Here is a 26,649-nt window from a genome sequence, read left to right on the forward strand (position 1 = left end):
CTATTTTTCTTCTCATCGGCTTCGTGTTGCTTATTCTTCTTATCAACATCACAAAGCTCGCGCTGGATTTTTCCAACTTTAAAGATTGTTTGTTCCTTCAGCAAGGCTTGCTCCTCTTGCCATAGTGCTGCAATTTGTTGCACGTGTTTCTGAATCTTTATCTGGAAGTCTTCGATTTATTTTTGGTGTTCGCGAATTGTATGTTGAATTTCTGCGAGTGTGTTTTTGGATTGAGTGGGTTGTTGAGTGGCAGCTTTGAGGGCTCTGGAGTCAAACTGCAGAGTGGTATGCTAGTTAAAATCTGGGCTTTTATTGCAAGTGATGAGGAGGAAGAGAGTAAAACGCAAAGGGCGGTTTGCATAGTTGGATTGAGCTCACCACCTGTCCGGCATAGTTGCCTCCCACTTCGTTGTTGTTGAGCTTCATGGTTACTGCTTGAAAGTTCGAGTTGTAGTTGTAATCTAATGTACACGACTTTGAAAGTTACAAGAGACTTAAGATCAGACAAGCTTTTGACGTTGAAGGCGCATAGAACTAATAAGGTCGAGGAAGAATTTAAGGAGAATAGGTAGTAAGGAAGCAGGAAAACATTGAATTCATGATCGGTGAATGCCCCCCGTGTTAAAGATGTGAGTTGTATGTTCAAATTACCTGTTCCTTATTCAAAGTTTTCTTATCTGAATACTTGTTTGGTCTGGGTATCCAGAACCTACGCAGTGAATGATTCCCCAATTTTGCACCCAGCCACTGACCCACATTTTTCAAAATGTTGTTTAAGCGACGACAGTGAATGAAGCATGTATAAAGTGAAGATATACTCCCAAACCAATCACCAACAGACTCCACTCACTCACTCACGCATTCAAAAATTCACAACCACCACCAAAAGATGAATATTCTTCCTTTAAAAAACAAAACAAAAAGGTGGTTGTAACCGCATCATCCCCTGATTAAGAGACTCTTGATGATGAGGTCAGGCGTTCAGACTAATTGACGCTGGCCGAAGAGTGAGAACCATAGGCAGCCCACATCGTTAGAAACGCTTTTGTGAAGGCTCTTCGCGTAGTTGAATTATATATTAGAGTAACTTCACGCCGCTATATTAATGGATAGTGATGCCACAGGAAGGAAGTTGCCGTCACTGCACCAATGTGGGAAGAGATAGAATATTTTACGCAGATGAACTTCATTTAATGCTATCTTTTTCAAGATAAAAGACCATGAGACATTTCCATGACCCGACCAAACTGTACTATCCGTATTGATGGCCACTCCCGTGCTCTAGCATTAGTATCGCACATACTGACTTTTGTATTTGTTTCTGAGATCTGGATATGGGGTACTGTTAGTAGTGCTTGAGTGGAATTGGAGGCGGAAACGGAATAAATCTGATCAGAAGATACATACATCCATAAGCCATGGTCTGAGTTGTTTCCTTTTTGATAACCTCATGGATCTGCCTCGCGCTTTATCTGCAGCAATATATTTTGCTTCAGACACATCTGACTCTCGGTCTCCTGAAGCATAACCTCCATCTTATCCGCGAACTCCTTCTTTGCACTATCTAACAATTCTTTTTCGAGTTCCTCTCCTCGCTTTTTGGTAGCCTTGAGTACTCTGCCTTCTACTTCAGCGTTTCTAACAAATTCTCTCGCTTCTGCATGCTCATCTTCCAAATTGATATTCAGCTTTTTAAGTTCTTCAATTTTGTTTTGATATTCCTCGATCTTCAGCTGATTTCGTAGGATAGATTGTTCTGCTTTTTGAATGGCTTGATGCTTGTGTTTTACTATCTTCTCGTGGACTTCAATGGCATCTTTAATCTGTAATAGAATGATTCTGATTAGCTTGTTTCTGCATTTGTACAGAAGAAGCCTGATGGTAACCTACAAGGTCAAGAGGGTGAGCCTTGGTGTTTGCGGCATCTCCAGACATCTCGAAGAAGTTTCTTTTCGATGGCATAGTTGTAATCTGGGTAATATCGGGGTTTCTTTGGAATCTGATCATGCTGTAGAAATTGTGGGATCCTAAAAAATATCGAAGACTTGATGGAAGTTGGATTACTGAGGAAGATTGGGGAAGATAAACAGGAAGTGGGAAGAACTAGCGAATATCAAGAGAAGGCAAAGAAGACCCAGCCAGCAAAGCAAATTTGACCTTCTAAATTTGAAGTGTTTATTTCCGATTCAGTCAAATCTAGCTGATCAATTTAAAATTCTCCCACGTCCCACGACTTAGTTTCCCACTTCCCACGAATGACTTCTGACACTGCTGTTTATTTGGAGATCTATAAAAGAGATAGTGTCAGTATCTGTTCATGGAGGCAAGATAAATTGCGCATTGAGAAGAGAAATTGTGACTTACACCATCATAAATCGTCTTCAGTCTTCTTGCTTTCGATCTTCATCTTTCTTAGATGCCATTCCTTCCTCTACCCATGCCTCTTTGATACCCTGCTCTAATTCCCACTTTCCAGTCTCCAAAAGTGTCTTCAAAAACTCCGCTCCCCCATTTTGCACCGCTAGAAGAAATTTCTCCTTTTCTTTGAATTCACCAATTTGACCTCTAACTACTTGAGCTTTGTGCTCAGCCAATAGTATTTGTTCTCGTTTTCTCAAGATTCTCTCTTTGATTTGTCGGATTTCCTCCTCGTCTCTCTCAATTTCAGATTTAGTGGTTATGGCGTCCGATTCGAGGGATTTCAAGCTTCTTGTTTTGTTGCCAATAGTAGTTTGAAATTCTATGAGAGTTTGCGTGACCTAAGAAGTAATGCAGTGTCAGTGATGCCTTCAAAATGACTTGCGTATGAAAACGAAAAAACGTTGGCTTTACTGACCTTCTGGAGGGGGGCGTCTAGTCTAGTCTCACAGGCCATCTCAAGATCGTTTCTTTTTATGGGCATTTTGATAGTAGACAGAATACCAAAATTTGGGGTCAGAGTTGAGGATGTTCGAAATTTAAGTTTCTGTGAAGATGAAGGGGTTATGGATGTCGAACGAAGTAGTTTGTGAACAGAACCAGCCGATGAAATAATTTCTGGAGACTCGATTAAAGGCACGACGCTAACATTTATCTCACTATTCAAGATTGAAGTGAATAATGATGAAGTCTTTTATTATCATTGAATAAATCTGATGATATTAAAACTTCACTGCCATATCATTTCACTCTGATAATTGCAACCTTTTCATATATTACGAATCCTAGTCCCGGAGGCACCGATTTCTAATTTAAAGCTGGGCATCTTTTCGTAAAAGTGAATTAGTATTGATAGAAAATAAAACGAGTGATTAACGTAAATTGAAAGACATTGACTCACATTGCAGCGTTCTGTCCCATATCTATTTTTTTTTTATCATCTTCTTCTCCCCATCGGCGGCAACCTTCTCATCCTGAGCTTCCTCGCCCTCTTCCTCTAGCGACAAGCCCTCTTTCTCCAATTTTCCTTCCAAAAACTTCGTCATTTCCTCTTTCACGAATCTTTGCAACTCCTCTTCGCGAGCCTCCCCTTGCTTTTCAATTGCCAGAATCACTTCCTCTTCTTGTTTCAACTCCACAATTTCCTGTCTCTTCTTCTCAATGTCTTCCTTGTACCCTTTAATTGTTTTCTCGAGCTCCTGTATCGACTTCTGAGAGTTTGAGATGTTTTTTCCCCATATTTTGATCCAGTGTTTATGTCGTGCGATATCTAGATCATTGTGTCGGATGAGAATTTCAAATTCTTCAGTTTCTGCATTGCTGAAAGTGACTTTGTCTGCATTTTCTTTGAGCATATATTTTATCTGAACATTGCATAAGTAAACATAACCATGGAGATGTATGAATGTTGGAAAACACGGAATCTAGATTACTCGTTCTCTTGAGGGGACCATCCTCAGCATTGGCAGCGCTCCCCATCATCTTGGAGGCAGTTCTTTTTGGTTCCATGTTGAAATTGGGATATAATGATAAGTTTAGAATTTTGAGTGAGGTAAATCTCCTTACAGAGGTTGAATACTTCGAGGAGTAAGGTCTGCTTGAAGGTTGGAAAAGTTCAAGACTGGGGACTTTCTGAGAAGGAGATGGAGATGGAGAAAGATTGATTTTAAGTGGATGCAACCAGAGGTACGTAAAGGGAAAGAATTTATTTCACTTTTATGATCGAAGACAAACTGGATGGAAGTATTGATCTACATTCGAAGTAATCTAGTCAAGTACGTGGTCCTTGAGCGGCCATGCATAGTTGCTAACTTTAACCTCCCCTTTCTGCACTGCAATGACCATGATTTCCACCCGCAAGCTGAATCATTTGCCCCCACTTAAGATCTTTGGATCTGTCTGTTCTGTTTGAAACGAAGAAGCATTAGTAATTGATGCTAGAATTGAAGACAAATAAACCCAAGACCGAAGAGAAAATCGTTCCACACAACATACCCTCATGCATTTTGTCCCATCTCTCTCTCCAGCAAGCTCTTCAAATGCTTTCTCAACAACTCATCAATAGCAATGCCACGTTTTTCTGCCTTCTCAAGAACCTCTTGACGTTTCTTCAACTCCAGCAAGGCATTTTCGCCGTTTTTCAACAATCTACGGATCTCTGGCTCCATTTTCTGCCTTGATCTATGAGAAGATCGTTCATATCCGTCAACCCACAATCGAAGTTGCTCTTCGATATCGTAAATTAATTTCCTCGCTTTCGTTAAATCACTGGCAATTATATCGCTTTGTGCTTGGAAGGTTGACATTGCTTGACGTGTTTGGGCCTAAGATGCTTAAATTAGTAAGGCATTCTTATTACGCATGAAGAAAGTAGACGACCTAGATGGTAATATCGGCGTCTTTAATTACTCACGAGATCGAATTTTCTGAAATTTGCGACCAGCTCGGCGGGTTTCATTCCATCCATGTTTGTAGATGAAGTTCAAAGATGGAGTTTTGGGTAGAGGATTTGGAAAGTTTGGAGATATTTAAAAGCTTGATGCAAGGATTTATTAAAGCCACCAAATAAAAGATCATTTCGCGAAACATGTCACAAGTCTAATATTCACTAGAGATAAGATAACGTGGGTTGAAGACTTTTAACATCAAATTCACTTTGAAAAGCTACTGACATCCAGAAGACATAGAAATTTATTTCATCTTGCCAGAGAGGTATTTTCAAATATATCTTCCAGTCTCATCATTCGCCATCAACTCCTCAATTCGCTTGATGCATGCCCTCTCTATGCTAATAGACTCTGCAATAAACTCATGCAATTGCTTTTCACCATCCGCACGACAAACAACCAATCTATTGAGCATTTCCACCAAGGAGTCTAAAAGCTGCTTATGTTTTTCTTGTTGTTCTACAGGGAAGCGCTCATACAATGCAATTGTGGAGCGAGCTTCTTCTTCTGATCGGCGACCATATGCTGTAGATTCTAAGAGTGTATCGATGTATACTTGAATCTTTTCTTTTGCTACTGGTAGGAACTGGCGAAGATCGTCCTAAATAGATGGCGTGAATTAGATTTCATATATCCGAGGAAAACGATGAGGACTGCCTGATTCTACTTACCAGGGTGAGTGTTCCAATATCTGCGATCATTTCAGATGTCTCTTGTGATGCCATTTTGTGGTTTGCGAATGTAGATCAGAATCTGGGTGATGTCTTTGCAAAGTTGAAGAAGTCGAAGAAGGACTGATATGGAATGATAACCTCACTTCGGTATGTCGACAGTGTAAGGGTTGAGTCAGTCGTGACATGTCATAATCTCTAATTGCTAGAGAGACTGAAGAATATATAAGAAGGTTAAAACTTCCTACAGCTTGTGGATTATTTCATTTACACGAGTGAACTTGTGCGAGGTATAGTGAATTATGTTGAGAGGGGGTTAAGGTGAGCTACCTAGCTATACATGCTGGTTCTTCAGAGCATTTAATACTGATGCCATATAGTTCTGTTCTGATAGTAGAACATAGTGCAAAAAGTATGATAGATAAAATCACATAATGTTTTGATAATCTCTAGTTTGTGTAAAGATCTTTACAAAACACTTCATACTGTAAACCCCAAAACATGAAGAAATTAAGAATTCACTCAAAGAAATGTGGAGTCCACATACATGTAGATGATCTATCCTATAAAGCTACGTTCATTCAAAAGATAATCTAAACCCATCACTGCAACCTTCATGCCGATCTTGAAACTTCATGAAAAGGGCGTAGAATTAGTCTACCAACATCCTACTTCTTAGATAACTGAATATGCTACAAGTCCAATTGTTTATTTACTGTTTATCTACCTCCTATAGAGGTACATCATCCAAGAAGCCGTGAAGGACTATGAGTGAGCTGTAGTAACTTACAATGCAAAGCAATAGTCTAATAATTCACCTCGCTAGCTCCATCTCCACTAAACGGTGTTCTCCCTACCAGCCAGAGCTCTCTGTATTTCCCATCTCATTACATCCCCTTCAAACTCCCCTTCATATCCCACAAACCATGACTTTATCCAGTACATCACTCCCACTTTGAGGTTCAACAAGCATTCAAGCTAATCTCTATCTACCAGCCCAACATAAGCGAATTCTTGGCGCCCGAAGACCAGCGACTGAGGAGATGATCAGTACTTATCCATGCAGACTTGTCTTTAAGGGAATCTTGAAACACGACAAGGACCAATCCCATCCGTCTTGCAGAAGAATTTGAGAAAACTTGGCGTCAGTCTTGTCATTGGGAAATGGTAGTCTAGAGTGCAAGATGACTCTTTGATAGAGGTGTATGATTTGGCAAGCAAAAAAAGATCTAAAATGCTATTCATAACCTCCAGCGCCTATTGTTGATTCAGTACTTATACATCTACATCCCATGAATCTCTTGCGTGGAAGGCGGGCGGCTGTTCTACCTTGTTCTCTTCATCCGCCTCTTGTTTATTAACCAATTCTTTCTCTTGTGCTCATAATCTACCAAGCTGTTAATGGTTTGTAATTCAATGCAGCAGCTAGTGCGCAATCATGAAGTTTCCTGGATATCTAGAACTACCTACTCAAAATATTTATTAATCCCCACTAGTGTACTTAAGCGGAATAACCTTATCCACATCTAGAAGCAAGAGATCTATTTCCACTCCACCCAAACCGGTTTTAGTTTTTTCAAAGTTCTCAGACAATGATCATGCAACCTTATTCTATACCAGGTGTGCCGATCACTAACGTATTAGTAAAATTCCTCTTAGTCTAATAAATGATAAACATTCGCTCTGTGTGGCACGTGCTGGAAGACTTGACAGGTTTTTGTTGCATATCTGCTACAGACTGTTCGAGCCTGTAGACCCCTAGAACTTCCAGTAGCATGATACATCTGTTTTAGAACTCTTCTTCTTTTTTGCCTTCCATATCAAATTACATTGACAACTCCCGTCTTGCCTGTTATTTGTCATCCTATCCATGCACATACACAAGTGTATTTTCGGAAAGGGAGCTTTTCCTCACGTAAAACTAGAACATGTTAAGAAGAAATTGTTTCAAATGATAAGGACTATCTAGCACCAGTATTTTGAACCTGGCCTAGAGCCCAAGCCATGATTTGTTTCGCAGCCTCAGCAAATTCCCTATCTTCCCTTTCCTTCCAGCACTTCCCTAGTTCCCATCGCATTGCAGGATTGTCTCCTCAACAACACTTCGCAGATTCTCAAAAGCTAAACGTGCTCTCGTGATAGCCCTTCTTTGGCGCCAACGACGGACTGTCTCTTCTCCTTCAGATCCGAAGTTGTTCCCCGTCTTGTTCAAATTCCTCATGCTGTAGAAAGAAGCCAATCATCAGTTCTGAATGAGAAAATGGGAAGAATGCGAATTAAAACTTACTTGTTCTGCTAGCTCGGGCTCTTGCTGAAGGGGCAGCGATCGACCATACAGTAGAGCAATCCGAGCCAATTCACATTCTTCCCATCGATAACATCCCATCATTCCCCAGCTTCTCTGACGAGATTGCGCAAGTTCTCTAGAGCTCCGAATGCCGATATCAAAGCCAGTTCTCTCTCTATTTCTGCGACTCTTAGAACAATATCGCGTGCCATTTCTTCAACCTGTCTCATAAGCTCGATCAATGATTCATCAAGCGTTTCAGATGATCCTTGAAGATCTCTAACAGCTTGACGCTGGAGAGGAACTGTTAGGGTTATTTGTGATGTGGAAAGAGGGGGGGAGGGGGGAGGGGGGAAGATAAGGCTGAAGCTTACAAGTCTCATAAGTTGATCATTCAGTCTAGCAGTGTGGAGATAGGCCATTTTGCTTAGGAATGAGTTTTATTTAATTGAAGGCAGTGTTCGTAAACTTTGGATTGTAGAAGGTTGAGGCTACTTTTAAACATGAATGAGAGTTTGGTGAGATTGTGTGTCTTTCGAGGAATTGTGGGGTATAAACATTATCCATGAGTAGGAAGTTTAAAGTCACGTTCTATGCCAGAGGAAGCAGACAAGGTCATGTGTGTTCACTCTCAAAAATTGAATGTGTTTCCAGAGAACATTTCTAATTTGTATTACTAATCACCTATCATAGATCAGAACAAGCGTGAAGTTCTTCGAATATCAAATCTGTCATCCCAGAGCCAAATGACTGCAAGCTCAACGCATGTTGTGTCCCATTTTCTGTATATCCTTTCCCGCAACAGACGCCTCGAATTGACCTAACTTGCTCTGAAGTTTATATGGGTTCTATTAAAAAGTAGTATTAGTCACATTTATTCAAAATTCGTCTCACGTAGAAATCTGGCGAGCTAAGTCGAACAAGAAATGGAGTATATTACCTTGCATGCAAGCCCAAGCAGCTTGATGAAGCAAGTATGCCTTTCTCTCCGCCTCGATTCTCTCTTCATCACTGAGTCCTTCCGCGCACATGCACCACGATAAGTAATACTTATAAGAAGCCAATAGACTACTCGAAAATTTGATCATCCTTCTGCAAGTTCTGACTGTGAAGTCTTCTTCTTGAGTAATAACACCAGAGGCTAGGATTTGTTCGATTTGCAGTGCATTCTCTTTGATATTGTTTCTGGCAGGGTTGATTCTGAAAAGCAGCTGGGAGATAGGGTCAGAATGGCTTGGTATTGATCAGGGAGAATCTCGTATCGGCCAACTTACATCCATGATTTCGTATTTATTTTCTTCGATTCTGGAAGGCATTTCAAGGTTGTTGTATTAGGTTACGTTGAAAGAGAATTATGTCTTGATCTGAGAGGCTTGGTAAAGACCAAGTTGGGATTTGAGACTGGAGCTGAGAAAGTCAAGTATCTGGAACACTTCGAGACTTGATGAGCAATATAGCTCGCTAATTTAAGAGCTCACTTTATCAAAGGTACGACGAGCATGCAAAACTCTAGGAACAGATCTTAACGGAATATGGGAAGTGCTTGATACTTCTTTTCATTCTTCAGAAGAAGAACTAACGTTAGATCGATTGAAAATTTCTTGCTCGGTGATCTTTGGAGCCTCCTCCCTAGATGCAATTCTCATTGCTGTAATACATGGCATCTACGACCTATGGATAATGCTTAAATGATATTGATAACGACATTAATCTTAGCAAAACCCATTAAGCCTCGTAGGTTCCTGTCATCTCTGCATCTATCTTTTCCAAAACAAGAGCTTTGATATCCAGTCTGTTCTCTCGTAGACCTCGTTGAAAACTAGCGAGAAGTACAGCAAGCTCGTTACGGATCTGAGTATATCCAAAGTGCTGGTTTCTCTATTGGTATCTTATTAGCACAAAGGAAACAAAAAATATCCGAACTCCAACTCAAGACCACTTGAAGGAATGGTGGAGACACCCTTGATGCTTGGTAGCAGTTCAAAGTTCCTTGTGTAGAGGTTGGAAAGGGTTATCAATATTTTTGGGGCTTGGAGTCGAGCGATTTGTGGTTTGCAGATTTATGATTTATGATTTCTTCATAACAGGAAAACCAATAGAGAAAGATCACTGCCAAAGATCGGGCCAATACGTAGGGCAGTTGTATTTCGGTGAGATGATTTATAATTTACTGTTTGTTACCGGAAAGCAGCAACATTTTAGACCGTGTTGAATACCGGAATCGTGTAACAAAATTATGCTTCACGTTTGTGCATCTAAATCATGAATGATAAAGGTCTATCAGCGCTACGTTCAACCTCTTTGTGATTTTTCTCCTTTCTATAATCCCAGCATGATCATTGCCAATGTCTTTAGAATTTGCCTAAGCGCCTTTCGTCCCAAAAGTCCATTTCCACAGAGTTCCCATCAAGTCATATCGGATACGTAGGTCTGCCACTAGTTTCTTTCACTAGTACCTATATCCAGTCCTTGTGTTATATCGAATTTATTCTGTGACCCGACGATACTAAGTTTCATGACTTCGAGAAAGAGATATCAGCATTTGTCTTTACACGCAGCGGATAGTAACACGTGGAAGCAACTAGAAGACCTCTTTCACTGCGGGATTTGAAGACGATATGAACGAACATTTCTGGTTCTTGCGTGCAAGTTTTGTGTTGATTCCTGCGGGACGCCCAACTAGATCTAGGTCAGACCGTATAAGAGGTGAGTATAACGAACAAGAAGTTCGAGTTGAAGGTATCAGGAAGCTCACTCAAATGTGGCAAAACCACCGGTTAAAATTCAACGTGCCTACTTACTGACATCACAGCTCTCCAACCTGCCCATCTTTACTCTTATCTCCATTTCCATCCTCACGACCGGAGTCAGCCAAACCACAACAATCTTTGTGGTCAGCACCTGTCTCTTGTAACTTCTTTTTAATCTTCTCCAGCCGCTCTTGAATCCCCTCCAACTCTGCAATGTGCCCGTCATTCTTTTCCTTATGCCGCTGAAGCTCTTCTTGTGTGGCTTCGATTTGTTTGTTTAATTCGAGTGCGTTCTGGTCGAAAGCCGCGCACGACTTTTTCTTCATTGAAATTTTCAGTAAATTCTCAAGCAAGTGTGAAAGAGATAGAATAGATGTGAAAATTAAACTTACGAAGCCATCTTCAAGCTCTAGAGATTCAGTCATTTTTTCTTGATCCGTAGAATCAAGACTGGTCTGAGTTATGGAACTATCCCTGGGGTAGTTTATGTAAAAAAAAAATTCGAAAGGTTCGTGGGATGGCTTCAGGGTAGTGAGAAAGAGAAGTGAATAATTGATGGATGGCAAGTGTCGTTCATCCATAAAAGCCGTAGAAAAAATACTATTGCTTGGAACATTTAACATTGTAGTGTGGATCTGACAATGATATTCACAAAGAATATCAGAGAAAAAGCAAACTTTGAGGTCTTTAATATACATCTTGAGCTCCTAGTCTTCCAAACTTTTGCAAATCTTCTTCTGGAATATTATAACTACCTACCACCACATGTTTCCATCTATACTCCAAAGCTAAGAGTAGATACTGATCCATTAATGTGAGCTCTTTCTCCTATAAAGAGACAAGACGTTAAGACAACTATATTTTCAGACCACTAATAAGCCTTTTGCACTCTTTTCGGGCGGTCAATGCGGCGTACCTGGTTTCTAACCCTGGTCCAGTAATGTGGCACACGGCATTCGTGATATTTGCTGCATCAAAATCAGTGCGTATGAATACAGGTCCTCATTTGTCGAAATCTAGTCCACTCAAGGTTCCATTTTCTATCAAGACGTCCAAAATTTAGTGTTTGATCATATTCGTCTTGAATATGGATTTTGTGACTTGAATTGGGCCATAAACTCCATGAATATTGGAAGAACATACAATTTGAAGATCAGGCTTGCGGCCAATATCTCCATCAGGTCGAGTCTCTAGACCCAACAATTCAGTCAAAATCATCTGCTTAGCTTTCTGAATTAGGTTTGCCTCATGTAATGCAAGCTCCTCGCGCAGTTCGCGCTTCTGGTTTTCCATCAACATAGATTGATATAAAGCTAACTTGTCGTCCAACTTGCGTTCTTGGTCATTGCTTTTGATCATCTCCGACTTCAAGCTTTCTTTGAAATATTTCAACTGCTTGTGAACTCGATCCTTAAGAAAGTCGCCGTGATGCTTGATTAAAAATTCATGACGCTTGATCGTGACCATATCAGCCTCTCGGAATGTCCTGAGGTCTGCAATCTCCGTCTGAAGAGTTTTAATCTCTATGGCTTGACTATCAAGTTGTTGTTCCCGATTCCACAAGCGGCTTTCCAGACTTTGTATTCTGCTTGTTTGAGATGAAAGCTTCTTTTCTTGCTCCACGCGTCTTGTCTTCGCTCCGACGTTGGCCATTTCGAGATTTTTGATGCGATTGAAAAGTGCGGGCTACACAACAAACAAACAATAGATTAGTCATTTTCGCCGCCAAAATGATAGGCAGACAAGAATCTCAAAAGAAAACATACCGATACCTGTTGCCGATGAATCACAGTCACAGAATTTCCAGGTGCCATGGTAGCACCGAGAATTCCAGCTCTCTCCAGTTCCTGTTGAGCGTTCATTGCAGCGGTGGTAGATCTGGAAGGGGTTAGATATTTGAGTGTAAGATGGTCGATGATTTGGTATATGCTCTCATTTATGTACTTGAGTATATTGGCAGACAAGGAAATCGAGTTGATGCATGAAAGACTTACATTAATCACACAGATTGAAACCCGGAGCATGAGAATTGAAATTGAAAGGTCAGTATAAGATGGAAGTTGTATGTTTTCGTGCAGAGAATGAAGACAAATGAGACGAGATGAAATTATGATAATTGCAGAAGTGATTTGATGCGGGTTACACGAAACCCTTCTTGAAAAACCTTGAAGTGAGGAGAATTCAACCTCAGCTTAAATCGGAAGGATTACACAGAAGTCTCGCTTCTGATCGGCAGCTTCTGTCTATGCTGTTACCATCACGTGTCTAAAGTGATGTCGAAAGGGAAGGAACGATTGTGTCCACCTTACCATCAAGAATGACTTCAAAACTTTTACCAGCTGCTCAAAAAATTCATACTTCACTCCAACCAAGATAACCAATGGCCAGGGAAGCATCAAAATTCCTTTAAACAAAAGAATCAACATCCACGTTAGATTTTCCAAAAATGAACATAATCCTGTCCTATCCCATCTTCTCGCCAACCCACCATTCAGCTCAAGAAAGAATTGTTCTTTTGGTAGATTATCCAAACTGGTGCTTTTCAAGCGGCGAATTAGAGGTATAAACACCGCCTAGTACTGAATTCCTACAAGAACACATTATTAGCTTCTAATGGCTATATTTTCAGAGCAAAGTCATCAAATGATCATTGTATCGCCTTCTTTTATGGAGATTGAAGTTTCAGCGCTCGTAATGCTATAACGGTCAGAATAGCTCTAGAAAAGGTAAATCAACACTCAAAGCGCCAGTCAAGGCACATCCGCTGGTCTCAACTGTAGCGTCGATGATATTTACAAACAAAATCAAGGTTTGAACAGTGATCTCAACCACGGCTATGGCTTACCGGGATCAGATAGAGAGAGAGAGAGAGAGAGAGAGAGAGAGAGAGAGAGAGACAGAGAGAGATCCAAGCAATTACCAGCGACAGAGACACTGCAATGACCAAAATGATTCCACGTACAGCGTCAGTAACATATAGCTTATTTTCGGGAACAAAAAACTTCATGGTCACATTTTCGTAGCTTAGCGAAACGCCGTGGGCGGTGTCTTTGGGTCTTTCGTCCCGGTCCCCCCACCGTTAGAGTCCGCAGGATTCCTTAGCAATGAAACTAGTCTACAACATCCACGTGATAATCAGCATCATTCGTTATTTTTTGGGCTATATGACTCAATCGGCACCATTCTCAGTGTGTTCTTTAGGGGTCCTGTCAATATCAGCTATATCCATCTTGCCACTAGGGTCAGAGACGGGCTTCCACGGCTCAATACTAGCGATCCAAAGATTACCCAATGGATTACGACACCCACCATTAATTGACTTGAGAATCTGATAGACGTTCTAGCTAGCAATAGCCAGCCAAAGGAAAAGAAATAGGTACTCCAGGAATCATCCAACCTCATCCGATTCCGCAAGAATAGTGTTTTCAGTCTTCATAACCTGCTACTCCTATTGAACTTCAAAGACATGAGCCATTTCTGCCGTCGAGTCTTTCGTAAATGTGAATATTCGAACTTCGCAATTGTTGTAACCACAAACTATTGGTTATAAGACGATTTTCCAAGGAGGAAGTAAGAGACATGTGAGAAACCCCTTTCATCGGATCGCTGACTGTCCCATCCTCGGTTAAGTAATGAAGGAAACCTCCGTGTGTTACTAAAACAACGTGTTGTGCTTCAATCCCATAGAGCCATACTCGGAGAGCAGCAGCTCGTGCTTGGATGGCTTCAGGATCAGGCGCATAGAAACCTTTCTGGAAAAAAACACAGTATCAGTCATATCAAACCATTTTGAATTTGTAGAATCCTTCTGATGTCTTCCCAAGATTTTGATTTTCAAATGGTAGCAAGAATATTATGCCAACCTTCGAATTCCATTCATCCTTCACTAAACCAAAACCAATCTTCTCCGTGCCAAAGCTTAATCCCTCTTCCTTGAAAATTTCTGGAATCTCCACAGCCCTTAACACATATATTGAAACCCCTGTATCACAAGGCTTTGCGATAACTTCTTGAGCATTAGGTACTAGAAGATACGGATCCTCAAGTTGAGCGAGTGTATTGCTAAATGCAAAAAGGGTGATTTGAATGGCACGGCGACGGGGCAATGAGAGAATGAGGTCAATCTTGTTATGATGTGGAAATGTTTTGCGGAGATTCCGACATTCTGTATGACCTCTGGGAGTCAAGATTGGATCTGGAATATGGAATCGGTGCTGTCACGGGATCAGTATATGAAGTATCTATGGAGAGAGGAGCAAAACGAACCTTGATATTGTGCTCGGCCTTGGCGTGTCGAGAAATATAAAGAGTTGGTGGCATTTTGCGGATGATGAATCATTGTAGGTCGTGTTAAGATTGTAATTGATGCTGTAAAAAGCAAGTAGGAATGATGGCCAGGAATAGTGTATCATGCACGAAGAAATCTACGCAGAGCGCATTTTTCACTTCACACCTGTCCTTTGATTGACAACAATTAAACCCTACCTACGTTACAAGCTTCAACAGAGGTTTTGTCTGTTACTTAGAAGCTTCGTATGATCGGGGTCTGCTACCAACAACAACTAAGGTTACATATATCCTTGTATACATTTGCCCATTCTGACTGAACCCGAACTTTCGATAACGTTATGCATGATACAGCTTCGCTTGAAGGCGTACCAAAAGTATTTGCTCAGAGATATTTATCCAAAGGGAATCAATCTGGTGATTCATTTGAATACATCGAGTTAAAGGAGTCGGTATGTTCGAGAGAGGTACATGTGACGTGCAGCAAACGATGGTGGAAGATGTGGTGGGCACAGTCCACTTTACTGGTCTTACCACCCAAATCCCTTCTTCCTCATGATAATAATGCCTTTGCCCTTAGCGATGAACGTCTTCCATGAATAAGATGGATAATTATCGAGTACATGTGTATCCCAAGATGTTCCTCTCCTCGATACTGTACGGACACTTGATCCTACATTTTACCAAGGCTATCCTAATCGTCTAGTTCCCACACGCAACACGAGATACGAGATGAAATGACTAGCATGTATGCGAGGCATGCGAGGTATGCATGCCCTATTCCAGGAAACACTTCTTTTATACTATCAAAATGGCCAACCAATCCACCAAGATCTGTATCAGAAAGCTTGTTTCCAGTTGTTTTCATCAATTGAGAAGGACCTGCATAAATTGGACCTCCTCCTTCCCACAAATCTTACCAATTAGTTGGTGGGACCTTTGTGTCCCCTGTCGATATGACGTTATGCACATAGACAACGTTGACACCAAGATTTTACAACCGTGTGAGCTACGTCGGTTGGTTTGGAACGCGTATTGACACGACAGGTAAAAATATATCAGTTAAGTTGAATGCTTCTTATTTGTTGTCACAATTCCCTTATTATCCTTTCCTTTCCCTCACTCTTTTTCCCGATCCAAAAGCATCAGGAGAACTATGGGAAGTTCGGACTCTGCCACCGAGGGAATTCTCCCTGTCTTCCTAGGAGCCCTTCAAGCTTCATTAACAGTCCTCTTAACAATAAGTTATGGAGTTATTGCATCGAGATTCAATTTGTTGAAGGAGTCTTCCGCAAGAGATATTTCGAAAACGGCTGTTAGGTTGTTTCTACCTGCGCTTTTAATCACAAATGTTGGAGAGGAATTGAAATGGGATACTGCATATAGATATATACCAGTATTAAGTGAGTTTTGCCCAACTTTCTGTCTGTGTACAAAGCTGATGATCATGAAGTATGGGCTCTGATATATATTTTATCGTCAATGGCATTGGGGATGCTTCTCAAAAAAGCTTTTAAATTTCCCGCTTGGTGTGTACCAGCCTGTAAGCTACCCTTCCCCCCTCTTTCATTTTCCCTATTTATCAACCCACTAACTATTTACCAGTATGCTTCAATAACACTACCGCGCTTCCCCTGCTCTTGATTCAGGCTCTCGACACAGCTGGTATCTTCACCAACCTAACCATGTCCGACTCCGACACATCCTCCGCAGCCCTCAGCCGCGCAAAATCCTATTTCCTCGTCTCGTCCATGGTAGGAAATAGTCTTACCTTCACCCTCGGTCCCAGAATTCTAGATGACGAAGAAGTACCTGACGAGCCCGACGAAGACTCAAAACCAAGGTATACACACAGTCCAACTGAAAGCGACGAGGAATATGCCCATCCCACCAACTCCGCCGGACGAACCGCACAAGAAGAAGAAGAATACACAAACGAAACATCCACTCTTCTTCCCCGCACTGTTGCCCAAGGCAGAAACACTATCGCCAAAAAATCAAAGCAACAATGGAAGAAAATCCCTCGCAAGATTCGAAATGTGATGTCAACTCTTTATAGTTTCATCAATGCGCCTCTCCTCGGCGCTCTTGTCGGTGCTATCCTAGGCCTCACCCCACCTCTCCACCGCGTATTTTTCGCTCCCCCCTCATCCGGCGGTATCTTCAAAGCCTGGCTCACCACCTCCCTCAAAAACATCGGCGAGCTATTCGCCGCCCTCCAACTCGTCGTCGTAGGCGCCAAACTTTCCTCTTCCCTCATACGCATGAAGAAAGGTGAAGCCAGCGGCAAAGTCCCCTCACTCGTCGTCATCACCATCTGCTTCATCCGATTCATCTTATGGCCCATCATCAGCATCGGAGTTATCTATCTCATTGCTTCCCACACAGGATGGTTGGATAACGATCCCATATTATGGTTTGTGTTGATGTTGATGCCGACAGGACCACCGGCTACAAAACTCACAGCGCTGGCGGATGTGAGTGGTGCGGACGAGGAAGAAAAGATGGCGATTGCAAAGTTTATAACTGTGTCGTATGCGGTCAGTCCGTTGATTTGTTTTGCGGTCGTAGGGAGTTTGAAGGCGTCTTTGGCGATTAAGGGGTGAGAAGCGAGGAGGCACAATGGTGGGTGCTTTTCGTGTTGGATAAGATTAGATAGGGAAGTGATGTACAATACGAGGTGGAGTTAATTCGGATACATCGTCGACGTTGCAAAATATTGGATATACCTTGAGATTTTTTCGATAGATACAGAATTGAAATAAGACAAGTTAAAAGTCTGTTCACACAACAATGACCACCCCCTCACCAACACTTAAACCCAAAGTTCTGGTCCTTTATCCCCTCGCGATTTGCATGCACGATCATTTCATATTAAAGGTGTATGTATATAATATTGGTCCTTACTATTCCCATGCAAGAATTGCGATTTGACGTATTCTCCAATTACAACTCCCATTTGGCATCATTTGTACCGGTAGCTCAAGAAACCCCCGAGCGCTGCTTGAAATTTGCATCCATATTCCAACAACTCTCACATCCCAATTTGAATTCGATGATGAATAAATAAAAGTATTTTGTTATGCAACATTATATTGAGTACATTGGATACTAGTAAAGCATCCAGGTATCTATAGACTATGGATCACTTTTTAACACAACGCCGGGACTCCTACAATGCACTCGTTCTATACATCCGTGCACCTATCTGTCTTCAAATCCCCATTCCCTTCCCCATTTTCATCCACTTATTTCCATCTCGCATGCTCAGATCATGCTCAAAATCAAGCTCGATCCCATATTACCCACCGTCTTCTCCTTTCCGCCCTTTGCCTTCTTTGCAGCACCCTTTCCACTGGCTTTCTTTTCCTTCTCCTTTGCCTCAATCTCTTCCCTCTTACTCTTCTGTTCCGCCGTCTCCTCCTTTGCTGCCTTCTCCAACTTCTTCTTATTCTTAATCAAAACTTTCTTAACTTCGTCTTTCTCTCCAAAAGATTCGGATTCTAATAATGCAACTACGACGAAAGAACTGGATCCGGTTGCCCATTCAACAATGAAATCCTTGATATGGGGATACAAGATATCCGCAAAGTTCAATGCTGGTACGATTGACACAACGGACTTGGTAGCTGGGTCGTAGCGACCGCCTGCAATAAGAGCTTTAATCATCTTTCCTCCATAAGGTGTGCTTGCAATATGGGAAGGTGGTTCTGTACTCATTGCGCCTTCCTCGACAGGAGGTTGAATATATGTTGGGTCTCCGGATACAGCTTCGGCGAGTGCTTCAAGAGCTGCTGATTTATCTCCTTCGGCGCCGAAAAGAACCTCGGTTACGAATTGACAGCCGAAAGATGTGGCGATGAGTTCTCTAGCGGCAGAGGCGATAGCCTTGAGGAGGTAGGGGGAGAGAGACTTGACTAATTCTTGGCGACGAATTTCTGGGTCCTTTTTGGAGGTAGTAGTTTTGATTGTGTCAACTTCAGCGAGGATTTCGAGATCGGAGTTATGACTTGCTGGGAATAGGGATTTTGAGCGACCTTGGAAAAGGTAGAGAAGTGTAGTACGGGCGTTGAGATCATTGGCGGAGAATGCAATGTTCTCGACTTGCTTCTCTTCATCTTTGCTAAGCAATTCCGGGAAAATAGACTTCGCAGTCAAGACGGTATCATCAATGACTTCGTATGCGGTGAGGATGATAATGTGACCATTTGGATCTCCTGCCATGAGTTGTAATGTATCCTTGTACATCTTAAGGATATGTTTACGATCCTTGGCACCTCCATATGCTAAGGCAAGACAAACAACTCTTGCTCCGGACTTAGTGAATGCCAAGTTCTTCATCAAATCACCTTCCTCGTCTCCCTTCAATAACTCGATAAAGTCGGTGATCTCCTCAGTACCTGGCTTAGCATTGAGGAAATATTGCAGCATAGCATCGTGAAGAAGAGTGAAACCGTTAGTCTTCTTCTGTAGGAGATGGTTGATCATTTCTTGTAGGTATCGCATGATAGGTGCTCGCTTTCCAGGTTCAGCAGCCAAGATCTCTGAGAGCTCTCCAGTCAAGAATTTAGAGGTATCTCTCTCCATAACGGCGAATTCAGCGCCGTACCATTCTCGAAGAATAATAGCTCTCTGTTGCTTGGTAGCTACTCCACGATAGATATCATCGAGGATCCATCCAGCTTCAGGGTGCTTGATAAGTCGACGGACGTGTCCATAAAACTCAGGAACAATAAGATCTCTAATTTCATCATCTCCTTGAACCAACAATTTTCCGATCAAGAACTTTGCATATCTACTCTCGGCTAATTGACGATATGTTCCAGCAAGCTCCTTTGCGATCAATCGTTTTTGCTCTGGGTTTGAATATTTGATTGCGGTTTGGACAACTCTTACACTGTCATGTTTAAGAACAAAGTCCTTGATTCTGCCAGTGATGAGCTCGAAAAGCTCCTCGACCAATTGTTTTCTCTCCTCTTTTGGGACATGCGACTTTCGGCGTAAACGTTCCCAAATCTTCTTTGTGCGTGCCAATTGATCTGCTAATGGTTTTGCGGCCTTTCTCTCATTTGCCAATTGCTTTTGTTTCGCGTGTGCTTCTTTCGATGATTGACCTGGAATGTGTAAGTATGAAAACCATCTAATATAAAGCTAGGAGTGAGCTCACTGTTTGCGGCAACAGCCTTGACTCTGTCTGGATGTAGGCCTTCAATGTCTTTCATTTCCGTATCCCCATCCTCGCTATCTGCCGAAGCAGAGTCCAAATCAGCTCCTCCATCATCAGATTCTGAATCCTCTTCACTCTCAGATTCGACCTTCTTCACAGGCTTAGACTTAGATTTTGAGTCTTTTCCCTTTTTCCCCGAATCGATTTTTGCCTTTTTATTTTCCTTCACGTGAACATCTTTCGCAGGTGCCGACTTTCTCTTCATACCTGTCACCATTGTCTTCGATGTTGTTACTGGAGCCATTTTGGTACAATTGTTGATTTTATTTCCACGGATGGGCTGCCTCGTGGTTTACTTGGGGAACTTTTTTTTGTCTGATAAAAGATAAACTTTTTCAAATCGGCGCTAAGCTAATCTTGGGTAGCATAACTTTAACCCACCACCCCACGAAATACATCGAAGGCTTTTGTTGAAAGGGAAATAATAAAGCAATTGTTCAAGATGGGAAGAGAAGACCAAGTTGAGGAGAGGGAGGTTCTCGATAGTATTTTCCCAGAGGAAATTCATGGTATGTTTGTTCTGGCGACAAGTTTCAGCGCCGAGTTCCAAGTTCTGGGCCTCCCCGCCGTCACCTCTCCTAACACTCTTCACAGATATATCAGAGACGGAATATCGAGTGTCGATTCTACTCGACGTGGCAAACCAAGATGGCGACGAATCAGAACCTCCGACGATGCTTTTACAAGTCAAATACCCAGAAGAATATCCCGAAGAACCACCTATCCTAGACCTACTCCCAACTCCTAATGCGCCTATTCATCCATTTTTCAGTGTCGCAAATGATAAACAAATCCTTCTTGATGGGCTGGCCGAGACGATTGAGGAGAATATGGGAATGGCTATGATATTCACATTAGTCTCTACATTGAAAGAAAACGCAGAGCAACTTATTGCGCAAAGGCAGGAAGCAAAGGAAAAAGAACAAGAGCAGAAGTTGTTGGCGGTAGAGGCTGAAGAAAATAAGAAGTTCCATGGTGAGCCCGTCACGAGAGAGTCATTTATGAAGTGGAGAGAGGGGTTCCAAAAGGAGATGGAGGAAATCAAGGTCAAGGAAGAAGCAGAGGAAGAAGCGGCAGAGAAAAAGAAGAATAAGGGGAAGGAAGCTGTCATTGCGCTTACTGGAAGACAACTTTGGGAGAGAGGTATGGTTGGAAAGGTTGAGGAGGATGAGGACTATGATGATGTACCTATTGAAGGTGTGGATAAGTTGAAGGTTGAAGCATGATTATATAGATACATATTATTCCCAGGTATGGAGTTGCATTGCTGGCGTTGGTTTGGGGCAATCTACAAAGAGATTTTGTCCATAAAAGTAAATACAGCACGGAATGAAGTGAGAAGAGGACTAAAACATGTCCAAACTCGCCGTTTGTATTGGATACACAATGATCATTGGCATAAGTCTTTTCATTATCTATCATTCATCGCAGAACAGTTCATTCGTTGCGCGCTCGCCCTATACAAACGCCGTGATATACTTCCATATTCCTTTGGAATCAAACACTTTTCGACCCTTGTACCCAGATATCTATTTTATGATTCGGCCATTTCTTCGTCATCATCACTATCCTCCTCCCAACCCTCTCCATCGTCTCCAAGTTCAACTTTAGCGTTTGTGACCTCCTCTCCCAACTCAGCATTCAAAATTGAAATAAGCTCCTTGGCGTGAGCACCGAGGCGCTCATCTTCATAATCTTGTTGCTCAAAGAGTCGAAGACAATGGTTTAACCACTGTTGACTTGAAATCCAAGAGACCTTCCAACTCTCTCCATCGCCGTTACTCTCTTGTTGTTTGTTCTCTCCGTTCTTTTGTTTCTCTCCCATAATATATAATCCCCAACCGCCCAAATACCAAACCTCGACACTAGTATCATCCTCACCAACCAAGCGTTCTAGTACTTCGATGGCCTCTGTATCCATGTCCGCCTCCATCAACAATCTTGCGAGACTGACTTTCGTAGGGAAATCTGGGACGACATCATTCTCAGGAGGCAAATCTTTCCACAAATCTAAGCTCCTCTTCAATGCTGCTTGTGCATCTTCCATTCTTGTTTGTGATATCCTGACATTTGCCAATGTCTGCCATGGTTCAGGATAATTCGGTGCGACCATAGTAGCTTCTGTGACCAATGCCTCGCATTTCTGTTCCGCATCTTCTTCCCACGATAAATCCGTCATATAAACTTCGACAACACCGCAGAGCGCCACGGCCAGCTTCCTCCTCTTCTCCTCTAAAGTAGCGAGCCCAGCCTCATCCAGCTTATTCTTTTCCGCCTTCTCCAACAAAACTCCAATCTGTGCCTTCAGACTAATAGCTCCCTTTTCATACCATCCAACACTATCCTCTCCACCCTCCTCACTCAACTGTGCCAGCCACAAGAACTTCTCAGCTCCACCTCCAACTTCCTCACTCAATTCTCCATCCTCATCGATTCCAGCTGCTTGCATGAAATATTGTCTCGCCGAATCGACATCTCCCAATTCTACATGAATTTCTCCCAGCAAATTTAAAACTGGCAGTGCTTCAACTGCTTGAACATCCACCAATTCCAAAGCTTTCTTCGCAAAAGGCACAGCACCTTCAATGTCGCCTTCTTGCAAACGATTCGTTGCTTTCAGTATTAAATCCATTGGTTTTGCGGGCGGTGAAGAAGCTTTTGTAGATTTTGCGGAGGTGCGATTGAGGGCTGCTTTTTCGCTTTTGTTGTTTTTCTTATTTCCTGGCTTTGTCTTCGCCATCTGAAGAGTTATGAGACTGTAGAAAAAGGTTCGATGGTTGGAAGGGTGATTGATTGATGCGGAAAAAAAGTTTCTGGGGAATGGGCAGAAAACAACTTTTTTTCTGACGATAAGCTAGTCGATAACGCTAATCCTCGAACCTGCCCCGCCAAATTCCATCATAGGTACCTAGGATTTTCGACATTCTCGACAACCTGAAGATTGTGATTTTGGAGGGTTGGATTTGAAAATCATTCTTGATCTGTTACCATAGTCCAGAGTTTCTCTGTCTATAGTTGAGAAAGCATGAGACGATATAAAGTGATTATTTCATGTGATTCTGTCAATAGTACGTAAACCGATGTCTCCTAAGCAGGCTTGCCTTACCACACTACTAGTAGTGGCCATACTCTCTAGCTTCGATTATCACCAGTACTCTTTAGACGTCACAAAATAAGCCTTGTGCTATTAAAGTTTTACATTATCATTATACCAGCAGCTTTGCGGCATCTGGAATTGATGTACGGCCGTCGCCACGAAATTTCTAAGACCAGACCCAAGCGATTGTAGGTGTGCCGGTGCAGCATATACAAAGATTCATCCAAACGCCTATTAATTTCTCCTTTCCGGAAAATCCACACTCATCATCACGCCCTAGCGAACCTCATCTATCTCGACCTTTGGAGTGGTGTTGCTTGGCTTCGGGATATTCCCAAGCTCTTCTCCTGTACCACTTTGACCACGCTTTCTGCCTGGCATGTGGAATGATGGGAGTGCTTCATCGCCGAATTTCGAAAAAAACCCCTTCTTTTTGACTTGCTTGGCGGGGTCATTGGCCCCATCGTTTAGCCCTACATCTTCGAATCCTTCTTCGGCCGTTGGTGGCTGTCTATTGAATCGTCTATCACCAATTGCAGATCGCTGAATCCGAGGTAGTCTTGCTGAATCAAGACTTTGTCGTCCAGCGTGTCCGTCGATGGGGCTTATGGGCGATCTAGCTGAGATATCCTTGCAGAGATCAGAGACCTACTTGCGTCACGATGATGGGAAGTCTAAACTTACAAATGATCTTCTGTATGAATCAAACGATTCTCTTGAGATTGGGAAAGGATCAATCTCATCATTCGAGGTCGTTCGGGTATTAATTGAGGTTGCAGAAAGATTGCTCTTGCTGCGAGGCCAGAAGCTCTTCTTTTCCGGCGGGGAGGGCTTTGGGAATAGTTAGTTATATTGGCATGTCGTGAGTTTGCCCATACTTACAGGTAGATACACGCCACTATCATTTACAACTACAATTGTCCCGTTAGCCAAGGTTTACCATTGCTTCCGGGCGACCCTGGTTGCATCTAAGCAAAGGCATCATACCACTCATTTTATACTCTGGAGGTTCTTCGCTTTTCACCGTTTTGATACTCATCGATGATGCTCGAGAAGCTTGCGTGGAAACTCGTTCGAAGGAAGGGCGGGGAGAAACATTCTGGTCTTGAGATGGCTGCAACCCAGCATCCTGTTTCCTTGCAAATGGATTTCGAATAATCGGCATGTTTGGGTCTTGTGTAATGAATAACAGAATTGAGCGATTACGAGATATAAATCAATTGTCTTTGGAGCTCAGGCTTGGAAACGAAGTGGGCTGGGGAATCTGAACCATTCGAGGACTGAACTTTAATACTCGAGAGTTTAGCATTGACGTCTTCGTTGCAAGAATTGGTTGATTGGATGTTTATCTGGGAAACGATTTTTCCCTAAGCCACTCGGACGCTCAGTGCTCCGTTTTCTGGGCTGATCACGAGAGAGGGTCGGTCCCCATTGTTTGTATTGATCTCTTGTTGGCCGAACCGAGGTCGATCATTCCAAGGCATTGTCGATAATTTGGAATAATACCCTACCGTATATGACAAAGATTTGGGTGAAGAGAGTTGGGTTTCATTGTAGATAGATGTGGAAAGTTGGAATTATCTAAGGTTTTATCAAGATACCGACGACAGTATGACATTGACTACAAGGCGTATAAATGTATCTACTCGGGCCCTAACCTTCGGGATGAGATCTAAAATTGTATGACGTATCGCTAGCTGCCACCAACGATAATTTCAACGAGATTTCAAAAAGGCGATACAAATGGACATTGTACAACATGAATCGCACTTTTTGCTGCGATTCGCATATCCTCAACAGCTGAAACAGCATTCCATTTCAAATAAACCGGCAGTTATAATCGTGATTCCCCCCTTGCTTCTCGTACCGAGCCATGCAGCGGGAATGTCTTTGATAGATGAGTAGTTGACAGCAAAATTTCCTCGAGCAACTCTGTTGAACATATGACACGTATGGTCAAGGAAGCCGAGGAGCTGAAAGAATTTCAGTGTTTCCAGCACCAAGTCTTGAGTATCGTGACTCTTCTGATTTCTTCCCTCCTAGATCTTTTATGGTACCTGGCAGTCTGGAAACACTGATCTGCTGCGGTTGTCAGATCAAGGGTCCATAATTTCGAACACTTCTCGAAGCTCCCACTAAAATCAAGGACCCATCCTTCCGATTTTTTATTTTGTCAACAATCTTTCCTTCTCTCGCGATGGCACAAACTCCTTTCAATTGATCTGTTAAGAGTACTTGGCAAACGTTTGAGGCGCTCTCGGCATGACAAGCAATAAACAAAATGGAGGTTCAAATACAGACACGAACATCTAAAGTCGAAAGGGAAAAGCTTGTGCTTTAAGCTCAACTTCTCTCCATTTTGCCCGGCCTCCGAGTTGTGTGATGATCACCAACATGGAGATATATTCAACAGATCATGGCACCACTCCTATTGTGCTCCCTGTGTCACTGGACTACAGAAGCAAAAGCTAGCCAAACCTTTTGTCTAGAATAGCCTAATGGGCAAATTCTTTCAACGGCGACTTCTGATTGATGAGCATCAGGCCTGCCTACATGATATGCATCTAGTAGAAAGAAGCAAACAGATATCTCAGCCAACCCCGTCTTGCCGGTGTTATGCGCGTTTTCAATATGCATATCTCCCCCAAAATAAATTTTCTTTTTTGTTAGAGATGCTCCCAGTCACTGAGACCTGCAGGCACAGACAAGGTTTTGAGAAACTCAAAATGTGACGGTATTCATGTGTGCGTTCCATTGAACCTCGTATTTGTATATCAAGTTCCATCCTCATTCCAATTGTTGGAGACTTGTCTTCAAATGTTAGAAAAGTCTTCTGATCTATCCCTGAGAACCAAGGGGTTCCTCTCTCATCACTCGTTTTCGTGAATATTACTCTAAAATAAACACTTGGGTTGCTTTCCAGTTTCTGGAGTTGTACAGCTTTTCGAGGGTCCTTCGGAATAAGTTCTACCATTTCAAAGAGGTGTGTAGGTACGCATGCATGATTGTAGCACCACAAATTTCCGAATATTCAGATTGGATATACCACGTTGTTTCGAAGTCCCAAAGTGTGGTATAACCTGCAGGCTTCCGAAGAGCCAGCACACAAGGAAATCATATGTCAAAAGCTTTCCTGGTGTTCTTCTCACGGGTGAAAGAGTAGAAAACATTCACTTTTTCACCGACCTTCCCAAAGCGACTGCCTTTCTTTCTTGGAGTAACAACCACAACATCAACCACATGCAAAACAAATTACTTTGATCAACGTTGGACACTCACCTAAATCTGAATACTATATTCACTCCCTTTCACCAAACATTTATCCTATCGGTCGCAAGGTTTCCAAGCCTCTCCGTTTGAGTAGCACCAGCCATACTACGTTTGTTTCCATTTCCAACATTGGGAATTTGAAGAGAGGCTTAGCAGCGAGAACGAGAGGTACTGTTAAATTCACAATCGCGGCTA

General features: G+C 42.3%; 15 protein-coding genes across 20 annotated transcripts; 2 read left to right on the top strand and 13 right to left on the bottom strand.

Moving 5' to 3' along the window:
- Nucleotides 1-1,265: 1,265 nt before the first annotated feature.
- BCIN_11g01460 (hypothetical protein) lies at nucleotides 1,266-2,115 on the bottom strand. 2 transcript variants are annotated; one of them, XM_024695839.1, is made up of 3 exons: nucleotides 1,891-2,115; nucleotides 1,408-1,823; nucleotides 1,266-1,328 (listed from the first exon to the last, which is right to left on the bottom strand). In XM_024695839.1, exons 1-2 carry the CDS (start codon nucleotides 2,005-2,007, stop codon nucleotides 1,449-1,451), a joined length of 492 nt encoding a protein of 163 aa, XP_024551635.1. In that variant the 5' UTR covers nucleotides 2,008-2,115; the 3' UTR covers nucleotides 1,266-1,328; nucleotides 1,408-1,448. The 2 variants fall into 2 exon arrangements, with proteins under 2 accessions (XP_024551635.1, XP_024551636.1); XM_024695840.1 differs by having other exon boundaries at nucleotides 1,408-2,115.
- A 148-nt stretch (nucleotides 2,116-2,263) lies between these two features.
- Nucleotides 2,264-2,966, bottom strand: BCIN_11g01470 (hypothetical protein). Its single transcript, XM_024695841.1, has 3 exons — nucleotides 2,837-2,966; nucleotides 2,365-2,759; nucleotides 2,264-2,287 (listed from the first exon to the last, which is right to left on the bottom strand). The coding sequence occupies exons 1-2, from the start codon at nucleotides 2,900-2,902 to the stop codon at nucleotides 2,382-2,384; spliced, it is 444 nt and encodes a 147-aa protein (XP_024551637.1). The 5' UTR covers nucleotides 2,903-2,966; the 3' UTR covers nucleotides 2,264-2,287; nucleotides 2,365-2,381.
- Nucleotides 2,967-3,311: 345 nt separating this feature from the next.
- Nucleotides 3,312-4,016, bottom strand: BCIN_11g01480 (hypothetical protein). Its single transcript, XM_024695842.1, has 2 exons — nucleotides 3,838-4,016; nucleotides 3,312-3,782 (listed from the first exon to the last, which is right to left on the bottom strand). The coding sequence occupies exons 1-2, from the start codon at nucleotides 3,925-3,927 to the stop codon at nucleotides 3,342-3,344; spliced, it is 531 nt and encodes a 176-aa protein (XP_024551638.1). The 5' UTR covers nucleotides 3,928-4,016; the 3' UTR covers nucleotides 3,312-3,341.
- Nucleotides 4,017-4,156: 140 nt separating this feature from the next.
- BCIN_11g01490 (hypothetical protein) lies at nucleotides 4,157-4,954 on the bottom strand. The gene is made up of 3 exons (XM_024695843.1): nucleotides 4,832-4,954; nucleotides 4,414-4,742; nucleotides 4,157-4,322 (listed from the first exon to the last, which is right to left on the bottom strand). Exons 1-2 carry the CDS (start codon nucleotides 4,883-4,885, stop codon nucleotides 4,416-4,418), a joined length of 381 nt encoding a protein of 126 aa, XP_024551639.1. The 5' UTR covers nucleotides 4,886-4,954; the 3' UTR covers nucleotides 4,157-4,322; nucleotides 4,414-4,415.
- A 132-nt stretch (nucleotides 4,955-5,086) lies between these two features.
- BCIN_11g01500 (hypothetical protein) lies at nucleotides 5,087-5,823 on the bottom strand. Its single transcript, XM_001556564.2, has 2 exons — nucleotides 5,537-5,823; nucleotides 5,087-5,466 (listed from the first exon to the last, which is right to left on the bottom strand). The coding sequence occupies exons 1-2, from the start codon at nucleotides 5,588-5,590 to the stop codon at nucleotides 5,137-5,139; spliced, it is 384 nt and encodes a 127-aa protein (XP_001556614.1). The 5' UTR covers nucleotides 5,591-5,823; the 3' UTR covers nucleotides 5,087-5,136.
- A 1,723-nt stretch (nucleotides 5,824-7,546) lies between these two features.
- BCIN_11g01510 (hypothetical protein) lies at nucleotides 7,547-8,388 on the bottom strand. Its single transcript, XM_024695844.1, has 3 exons — nucleotides 8,198-8,388; nucleotides 7,824-8,116; nucleotides 7,547-7,758 (listed from the first exon to the last, which is right to left on the bottom strand). The coding sequence occupies exons 1-2, from the start codon at nucleotides 8,243-8,245 to the stop codon at nucleotides 7,922-7,924; spliced, it is 243 nt and encodes an 80-aa protein (XP_024551640.1). The 5' UTR covers nucleotides 8,246-8,388; the 3' UTR covers nucleotides 7,547-7,758; nucleotides 7,824-7,921.
- A 201-nt stretch (nucleotides 8,389-8,589) lies between these two features.
- BCIN_11g01520 (hypothetical protein) lies at nucleotides 8,590-9,208 on the bottom strand. Its single transcript, XM_024695845.1, has 3 exons — nucleotides 9,098-9,208; nucleotides 8,764-9,034; nucleotides 8,590-8,671 (listed from the first exon to the last, which is right to left on the bottom strand). The coding sequence occupies exons 1-3, from the start codon at nucleotides 9,137-9,139 to the stop codon at nucleotides 8,661-8,663; spliced, it is 324 nt and encodes a 107-aa protein (XP_024551641.1). The 5' UTR covers nucleotides 9,140-9,208; the 3' UTR covers nucleotides 8,590-8,660.
- An 882-nt stretch (nucleotides 9,209-10,090) lies between these two features.
- On the bottom strand, nucleotides 10,091-11,076 carry BCIN_11g01530 (hypothetical protein). Of its 2 annotated transcripts, XM_024695846.1 has the most exons (4): nucleotides 10,966-11,076; nucleotides 10,625-10,893; nucleotides 10,452-10,502; nucleotides 10,091-10,342 (listed from the first exon to the last, which is right to left on the bottom strand). In XM_024695846.1, exons 2-4 carry the CDS (start codon nucleotides 10,797-10,799, stop codon nucleotides 10,260-10,262), a joined length of 309 nt encoding a protein of 102 aa, XP_024551642.1. In that variant the 5' UTR covers nucleotides 10,800-10,893; nucleotides 10,966-11,076; the 3' UTR covers nucleotides 10,091-10,259. The 2 variants fall into 2 exon arrangements, with proteins under 2 accessions (XP_024551642.1, XP_024551643.1); XM_024695847.1 differs by having other exon boundaries at nucleotides 10,452-10,893.
- A 105-nt stretch (nucleotides 11,077-11,181) lies between these two features.
- Nucleotides 11,182-12,738, bottom strand: BCIN_11g01540 (hypothetical protein). 2 transcript variants are annotated; one of them, XM_024695848.1, is made up of 5 exons: nucleotides 12,568-12,738; nucleotides 12,340-12,451; nucleotides 11,717-12,259; nucleotides 11,490-11,613; nucleotides 11,182-11,428 (listed from the first exon to the last, which is right to left on the bottom strand). In XM_024695848.1, the coding sequence occupies exons 2-4, from the start codon at nucleotides 12,433-12,435 to the stop codon at nucleotides 11,599-11,601; spliced, it is 654 nt and encodes a 217-aa protein (XP_024551644.1). In that variant the 5' UTR covers nucleotides 12,436-12,451; nucleotides 12,568-12,738; the 3' UTR covers nucleotides 11,182-11,428; nucleotides 11,490-11,598. The 2 variants fall into 2 exon arrangements, with proteins under 2 accessions (XP_024551644.1, XP_024551645.1); XM_024695849.1 differs by having other exon boundaries at nucleotides 11,490-12,259.
- A 1,127-nt stretch (nucleotides 12,739-13,865) lies between these two features.
- On the bottom strand, nucleotides 13,866-14,952 carry BCIN_11g01550 (hypothetical protein). Of its 2 annotated transcripts, XM_001556569.2 has the most exons (3): nucleotides 14,840-14,952; nucleotides 14,437-14,787; nucleotides 13,866-14,325 (listed from the first exon to the last, which is right to left on the bottom strand). In XM_001556569.2, the coding sequence occupies exons 1-3, from the start codon at nucleotides 14,891-14,893 to the stop codon at nucleotides 14,032-14,034; spliced, it is 699 nt and encodes a 232-aa protein (XP_001556619.1). In that variant the 5' UTR covers nucleotides 14,894-14,952; the 3' UTR covers nucleotides 13,866-14,031. The 2 variants fall into 2 exon arrangements, with proteins under 2 accessions (XP_001556619.1, XP_024551646.1); XM_024695850.1 differs by having other exon boundaries at nucleotides 13,866-14,787.
- A 1,041-nt stretch (nucleotides 14,953-15,993) lies between these two features.
- On the top strand, nucleotides 15,994-17,629 carry BCIN_11g01560 (hypothetical protein). Its single transcript, XM_024695851.1, has 3 exons — nucleotides 15,994-16,263; nucleotides 16,314-16,403; nucleotides 16,466-17,629. The coding sequence occupies exons 1-3, from the start codon at nucleotides 16,017-16,019 to the stop codon at nucleotides 17,464-17,466; spliced, it is 1,338 nt and encodes a 445-aa protein (XP_024551647.1). The 5' UTR covers nucleotides 15,994-16,016; the 3' UTR covers nucleotides 17,467-17,629.
- Nucleotides 17,630-17,943: 314 nt separating this feature from the next.
- On the bottom strand, nucleotides 17,944-20,383 carry Bcpuf6. Its single transcript, XM_001556571.2, has 2 exons — nucleotides 20,028-20,383; nucleotides 17,944-19,974 (listed from the first exon to the last, which is right to left on the bottom strand). The coding sequence occupies exons 1-2, from the start codon at nucleotides 20,329-20,331 to the stop codon at nucleotides 18,128-18,130; spliced, it is 2,151 nt and encodes a 716-aa protein (XP_001556621.1). The 5' UTR covers nucleotides 20,332-20,383; the 3' UTR covers nucleotides 17,944-18,127.
- A 93-nt stretch (nucleotides 20,384-20,476) lies between these two features.
- Nucleotides 20,477-21,486, top strand: BCIN_11g01580 (hypothetical protein). Its single transcript, XM_024695852.1, has 2 exons — nucleotides 20,477-20,596; nucleotides 20,682-21,486. The coding sequence occupies exons 1-2, from the start codon at nucleotides 20,530-20,532 to the stop codon at nucleotides 21,311-21,313; spliced, it is 699 nt and encodes a 232-aa protein (XP_024551648.1). The 5' UTR covers nucleotides 20,477-20,529; the 3' UTR covers nucleotides 21,314-21,486.
- BCIN_11g01590 (hypothetical protein) lies at nucleotides 21,482-22,887 on the bottom strand. Its single transcript, XM_001556573.2, has one exon. The coding sequence runs from the start codon at nucleotides 22,825-22,827 to the stop codon at nucleotides 21,622-21,624; it is 1,206 nt and encodes a 401-aa protein (XP_001556623.1). The 5' UTR covers nucleotides 22,828-22,887; the 3' UTR covers nucleotides 21,482-21,621.
- Nucleotides 22,888-23,269: 382 nt separating this feature from the next.
- On the bottom strand, nucleotides 23,270-24,734 carry BCIN_11g01600 (hypothetical protein). 2 transcript variants are annotated; one of them, XM_001556574.2, is made up of 4 exons: nucleotides 24,172-24,734; nucleotides 24,067-24,095; nucleotides 23,869-24,015; nucleotides 23,270-23,814 (listed from the first exon to the last, which is right to left on the bottom strand). In XM_001556574.2, the coding sequence occupies exons 1-4, from the start codon at nucleotides 24,347-24,349 to the stop codon at nucleotides 23,461-23,463; spliced, it is 708 nt and encodes a 235-aa protein (XP_001556624.1). In that variant the 5' UTR covers nucleotides 24,350-24,734; the 3' UTR covers nucleotides 23,270-23,460. The 2 variants fall into 2 exon arrangements, with proteins under 2 accessions (XP_001556624.1, XP_024551649.1); XM_024695853.1 differs by having other exon boundaries at nucleotides 24,067-24,734.
- Between the last annotated feature and the right edge of the window lie 1,915 nt (nucleotides 24,735-26,649).

This window comes from Botrytis cinerea, chromosome 11 (genome assembly GCF_000143535.2).
Source record: "Botrytis cinerea B05.10 chromosome 11, complete sequence".
Lineage (NCBI taxonomy): Eukaryota > Fungi > Ascomycota > Leotiomycetes > Helotiales > Sclerotiniaceae > Botrytis > Botrytis cinerea.

Bases quoted from the DNA above. Each gene is read 5' to 3' on its own strand.
- BCIN_11g01460 (XM_024695839.1), bottom strand. From the start codon at position 2,007: ATGATCAGATTCCAAAGAAACCCCGATATTACCCAGATTACAACTATG. The intron at 1,824-1,890 runs GTAGGTTACCAT...ATTCTATTACAG, and splicing joins AGGCTCACCCTCTTGACCTT to ATTAAAGATGCCATTGAAGT.
- BCIN_11g01470 (XM_024695841.1), bottom strand. From the start codon at position 2,902: ATGCCCATAAAAAGAAACGATCTTGAGATGGCCTGTGAGACTAGACTA. The intron at 2,760-2,836 runs GTCAGTAAAGCC...ATTACTTCTTAG, and splicing joins TAGACGCCCCCCTCCAGAAG to GTCACGCAAACTCTCATAGA.
- BCIN_11g01480 (XM_024695842.1), bottom strand. From the start codon at position 3,927: ATGGAACCAAAAAGAACTGCCTCCAAGATGATGGGGAGCGCTGCCAAT. The intron at 3,783-3,837 runs GTGTTTTCCAAC...TGCAATGTTCAG, and splicing joins GAACGAGTAATCTAGATTCC to ATAAAATATATGCTCAAAGA.
- BCIN_11g01490 (XM_024695843.1), bottom strand. From the start codon at position 4,885: ATGGATGGAATGAAACCCGCCGAGCTGGTCGCAAATTTCAGAAAATTC. The intron at 4,743-4,831 runs GTGAGTAATTAA...TAAGCATCTTAG, and splicing joins ATTTCAGAAAATTCGATCTC to GCCCAAACACGTCAAGCAAT.
- BCIN_11g01500 (XM_001556564.2), bottom strand. From the start codon at position 5,590: ATGGCATCACAAGAGACATCTGAAATGATCGCAGATATTGGAACACTC. The intron at 5,467-5,536 runs GTAAGTAGAATC...CCATCTATTTAG, and splicing joins ATATTGGAACACTCACCCTG to GACGATCTTCGCCAGTTCCT.
- BCIN_11g01510 (XM_024695844.1), bottom strand. From the start codon at position 8,245: ATGGCCTATCTCCACACTGCTAGACTGAATGATCAACTTATGAGACTT. The intron at 8,117-8,197 runs GTAAGCTTCAGC...GTTCCTCTCCAG, and splicing joins ATGATCAACTTATGAGACTT to CGTCAAGCTGTTAGAGATCT.
- BCIN_11g01520 (XM_024695845.1), bottom strand. From the start codon at position 9,139: ATGCCTTCCAGAATCGAAGAAAATAAATACGAAATCATGGAT. The intron at 9,035-9,097 runs GTAAGTTGGCCG...CCTATCTCCCAG, and splicing joins ATAAATACGAAATCATGGAT to CTGCTTTTCAGAATCAACCC.
- BCIN_11g01530 (XM_024695846.1), bottom strand. From the start codon at position 10,799: ATGACGGGCACATTGCAGAGTTGGAGGGGATTCAAGAGCGGCTGGAGA. The intron at 10,503-10,624 runs GTAAGTAGGCAC...ACCTAGATCTAG, and splicing joins GTTGGAGAGCTGTGATGTCA to TTGGGCGTCCCGCAGGAATC. The intron at 10,343-10,451 runs GTTCGTTCATAT...TCTTTCTCGAAG, and splicing joins TGCACGCAAGAACCAGAAAT to TCATGAAACTTAGTATCGTC.
- BCIN_11g01540 (XM_024695849.1), bottom strand. From the start codon at position 12,435: ATGAACGCTCAACAGGAACTGGAGAGAGCTGGAATTCTCGGTGCTACC. The intron at 12,260-12,339 runs GTATGTTTTCTT...TTTGTTGTGTAG, and splicing joins TTCATCGGCAACAGGTATCG to CCCGCACTTTTCAATCGCAT.
- BCIN_11g01550 (XM_001556569.2), bottom strand. From the start codon at position 14,893: ATGCCACCAACTCTTTATATTTCTCGACACGCCAAGGCCGAGCACAAT. The intron at 14,788-14,839 runs GTTCGTTTTGCT...ATCCCGTGACAG, and splicing joins AGGCCGAGCACAATATCAAG to CACCGATTCCATATTCCAGA. The intron at 14,326-14,436 runs GTTGGCATAATA...GTTTTTTTCCAG, and splicing joins AGGATGAATGGAATTCGAAG to AAAGGTTTCTATGCGCCTGA.
- BCIN_11g01560 (XM_024695851.1), top strand. From the start codon at position 16,017: ATGGGAAGTTCGGACTCTGCCACCGAGGGAATTCTCCCTGTCTTCCTA. The intron at 16,264-16,313 runs GTGAGTTTTGCC...ATGATCATGAAG, and splicing joins TAGATATATACCAGTATTAA to TATGGGCTCTGATATATATT. The intron at 16,404-16,465 runs GTAAGCTACCCT...ACTATTTACCAG, and splicing joins CGCTTGGTGTGTACCAGCCT to TATGCTTCAATAACACTACC.
- Bcpuf6 (XM_001556571.2), bottom strand. From the start codon at position 20,331: ATGGCTCCAGTAACAACATCGAAGACAATGGTGACAGGTATGAAGAGA. The intron at 19,975-20,027 runs GTGAGCTCACTC...TACACATTCCAG, and splicing joins CAAGGCTGTTGCCGCAAACA to GTCAATCATCGAAAGAAGCA.
- BCIN_11g01580 (XM_024695852.1), top strand. From the start codon at position 20,530: ATGGGAAGAGAAGACCAAGTTGAGGAGAGGGAGGTTCTCGATAGTATT. The intron at 20,597-20,681 runs GTATGTTTGTTC...CACTCTTCACAG, and splicing joins TTTCCCAGAGGAAATTCATG to ATATATCAGAGACGGAATAT.
- BCIN_11g01590 (XM_001556573.2), bottom strand. From the start codon at position 22,827: ATGGCGAAGACAAAGCCAGGAAATAAGAAAAACAACAAAAGCGAAAAA.
- BCIN_11g01600 (XM_001556574.2), bottom strand. From the start codon at position 24,349: ATGCCGATTATTCGAAATCCATTTGCAAGGAAACAGGATGCTGGGTTG. The intron at 24,016-24,066 runs GTAAGTATGGGC...CTATTCCCAAAG, and splicing joins ATAGTGGCGTGTATCTACCT to CCCTCCCCGCCGGAAAAGAA. The intron at 23,815-23,868 runs GTAAGTTTAGAC...GATCTCTGCAAG, and splicing joins ATTCATACAGAAGATCATTT to GATATCTCAGCTAGATCGCC.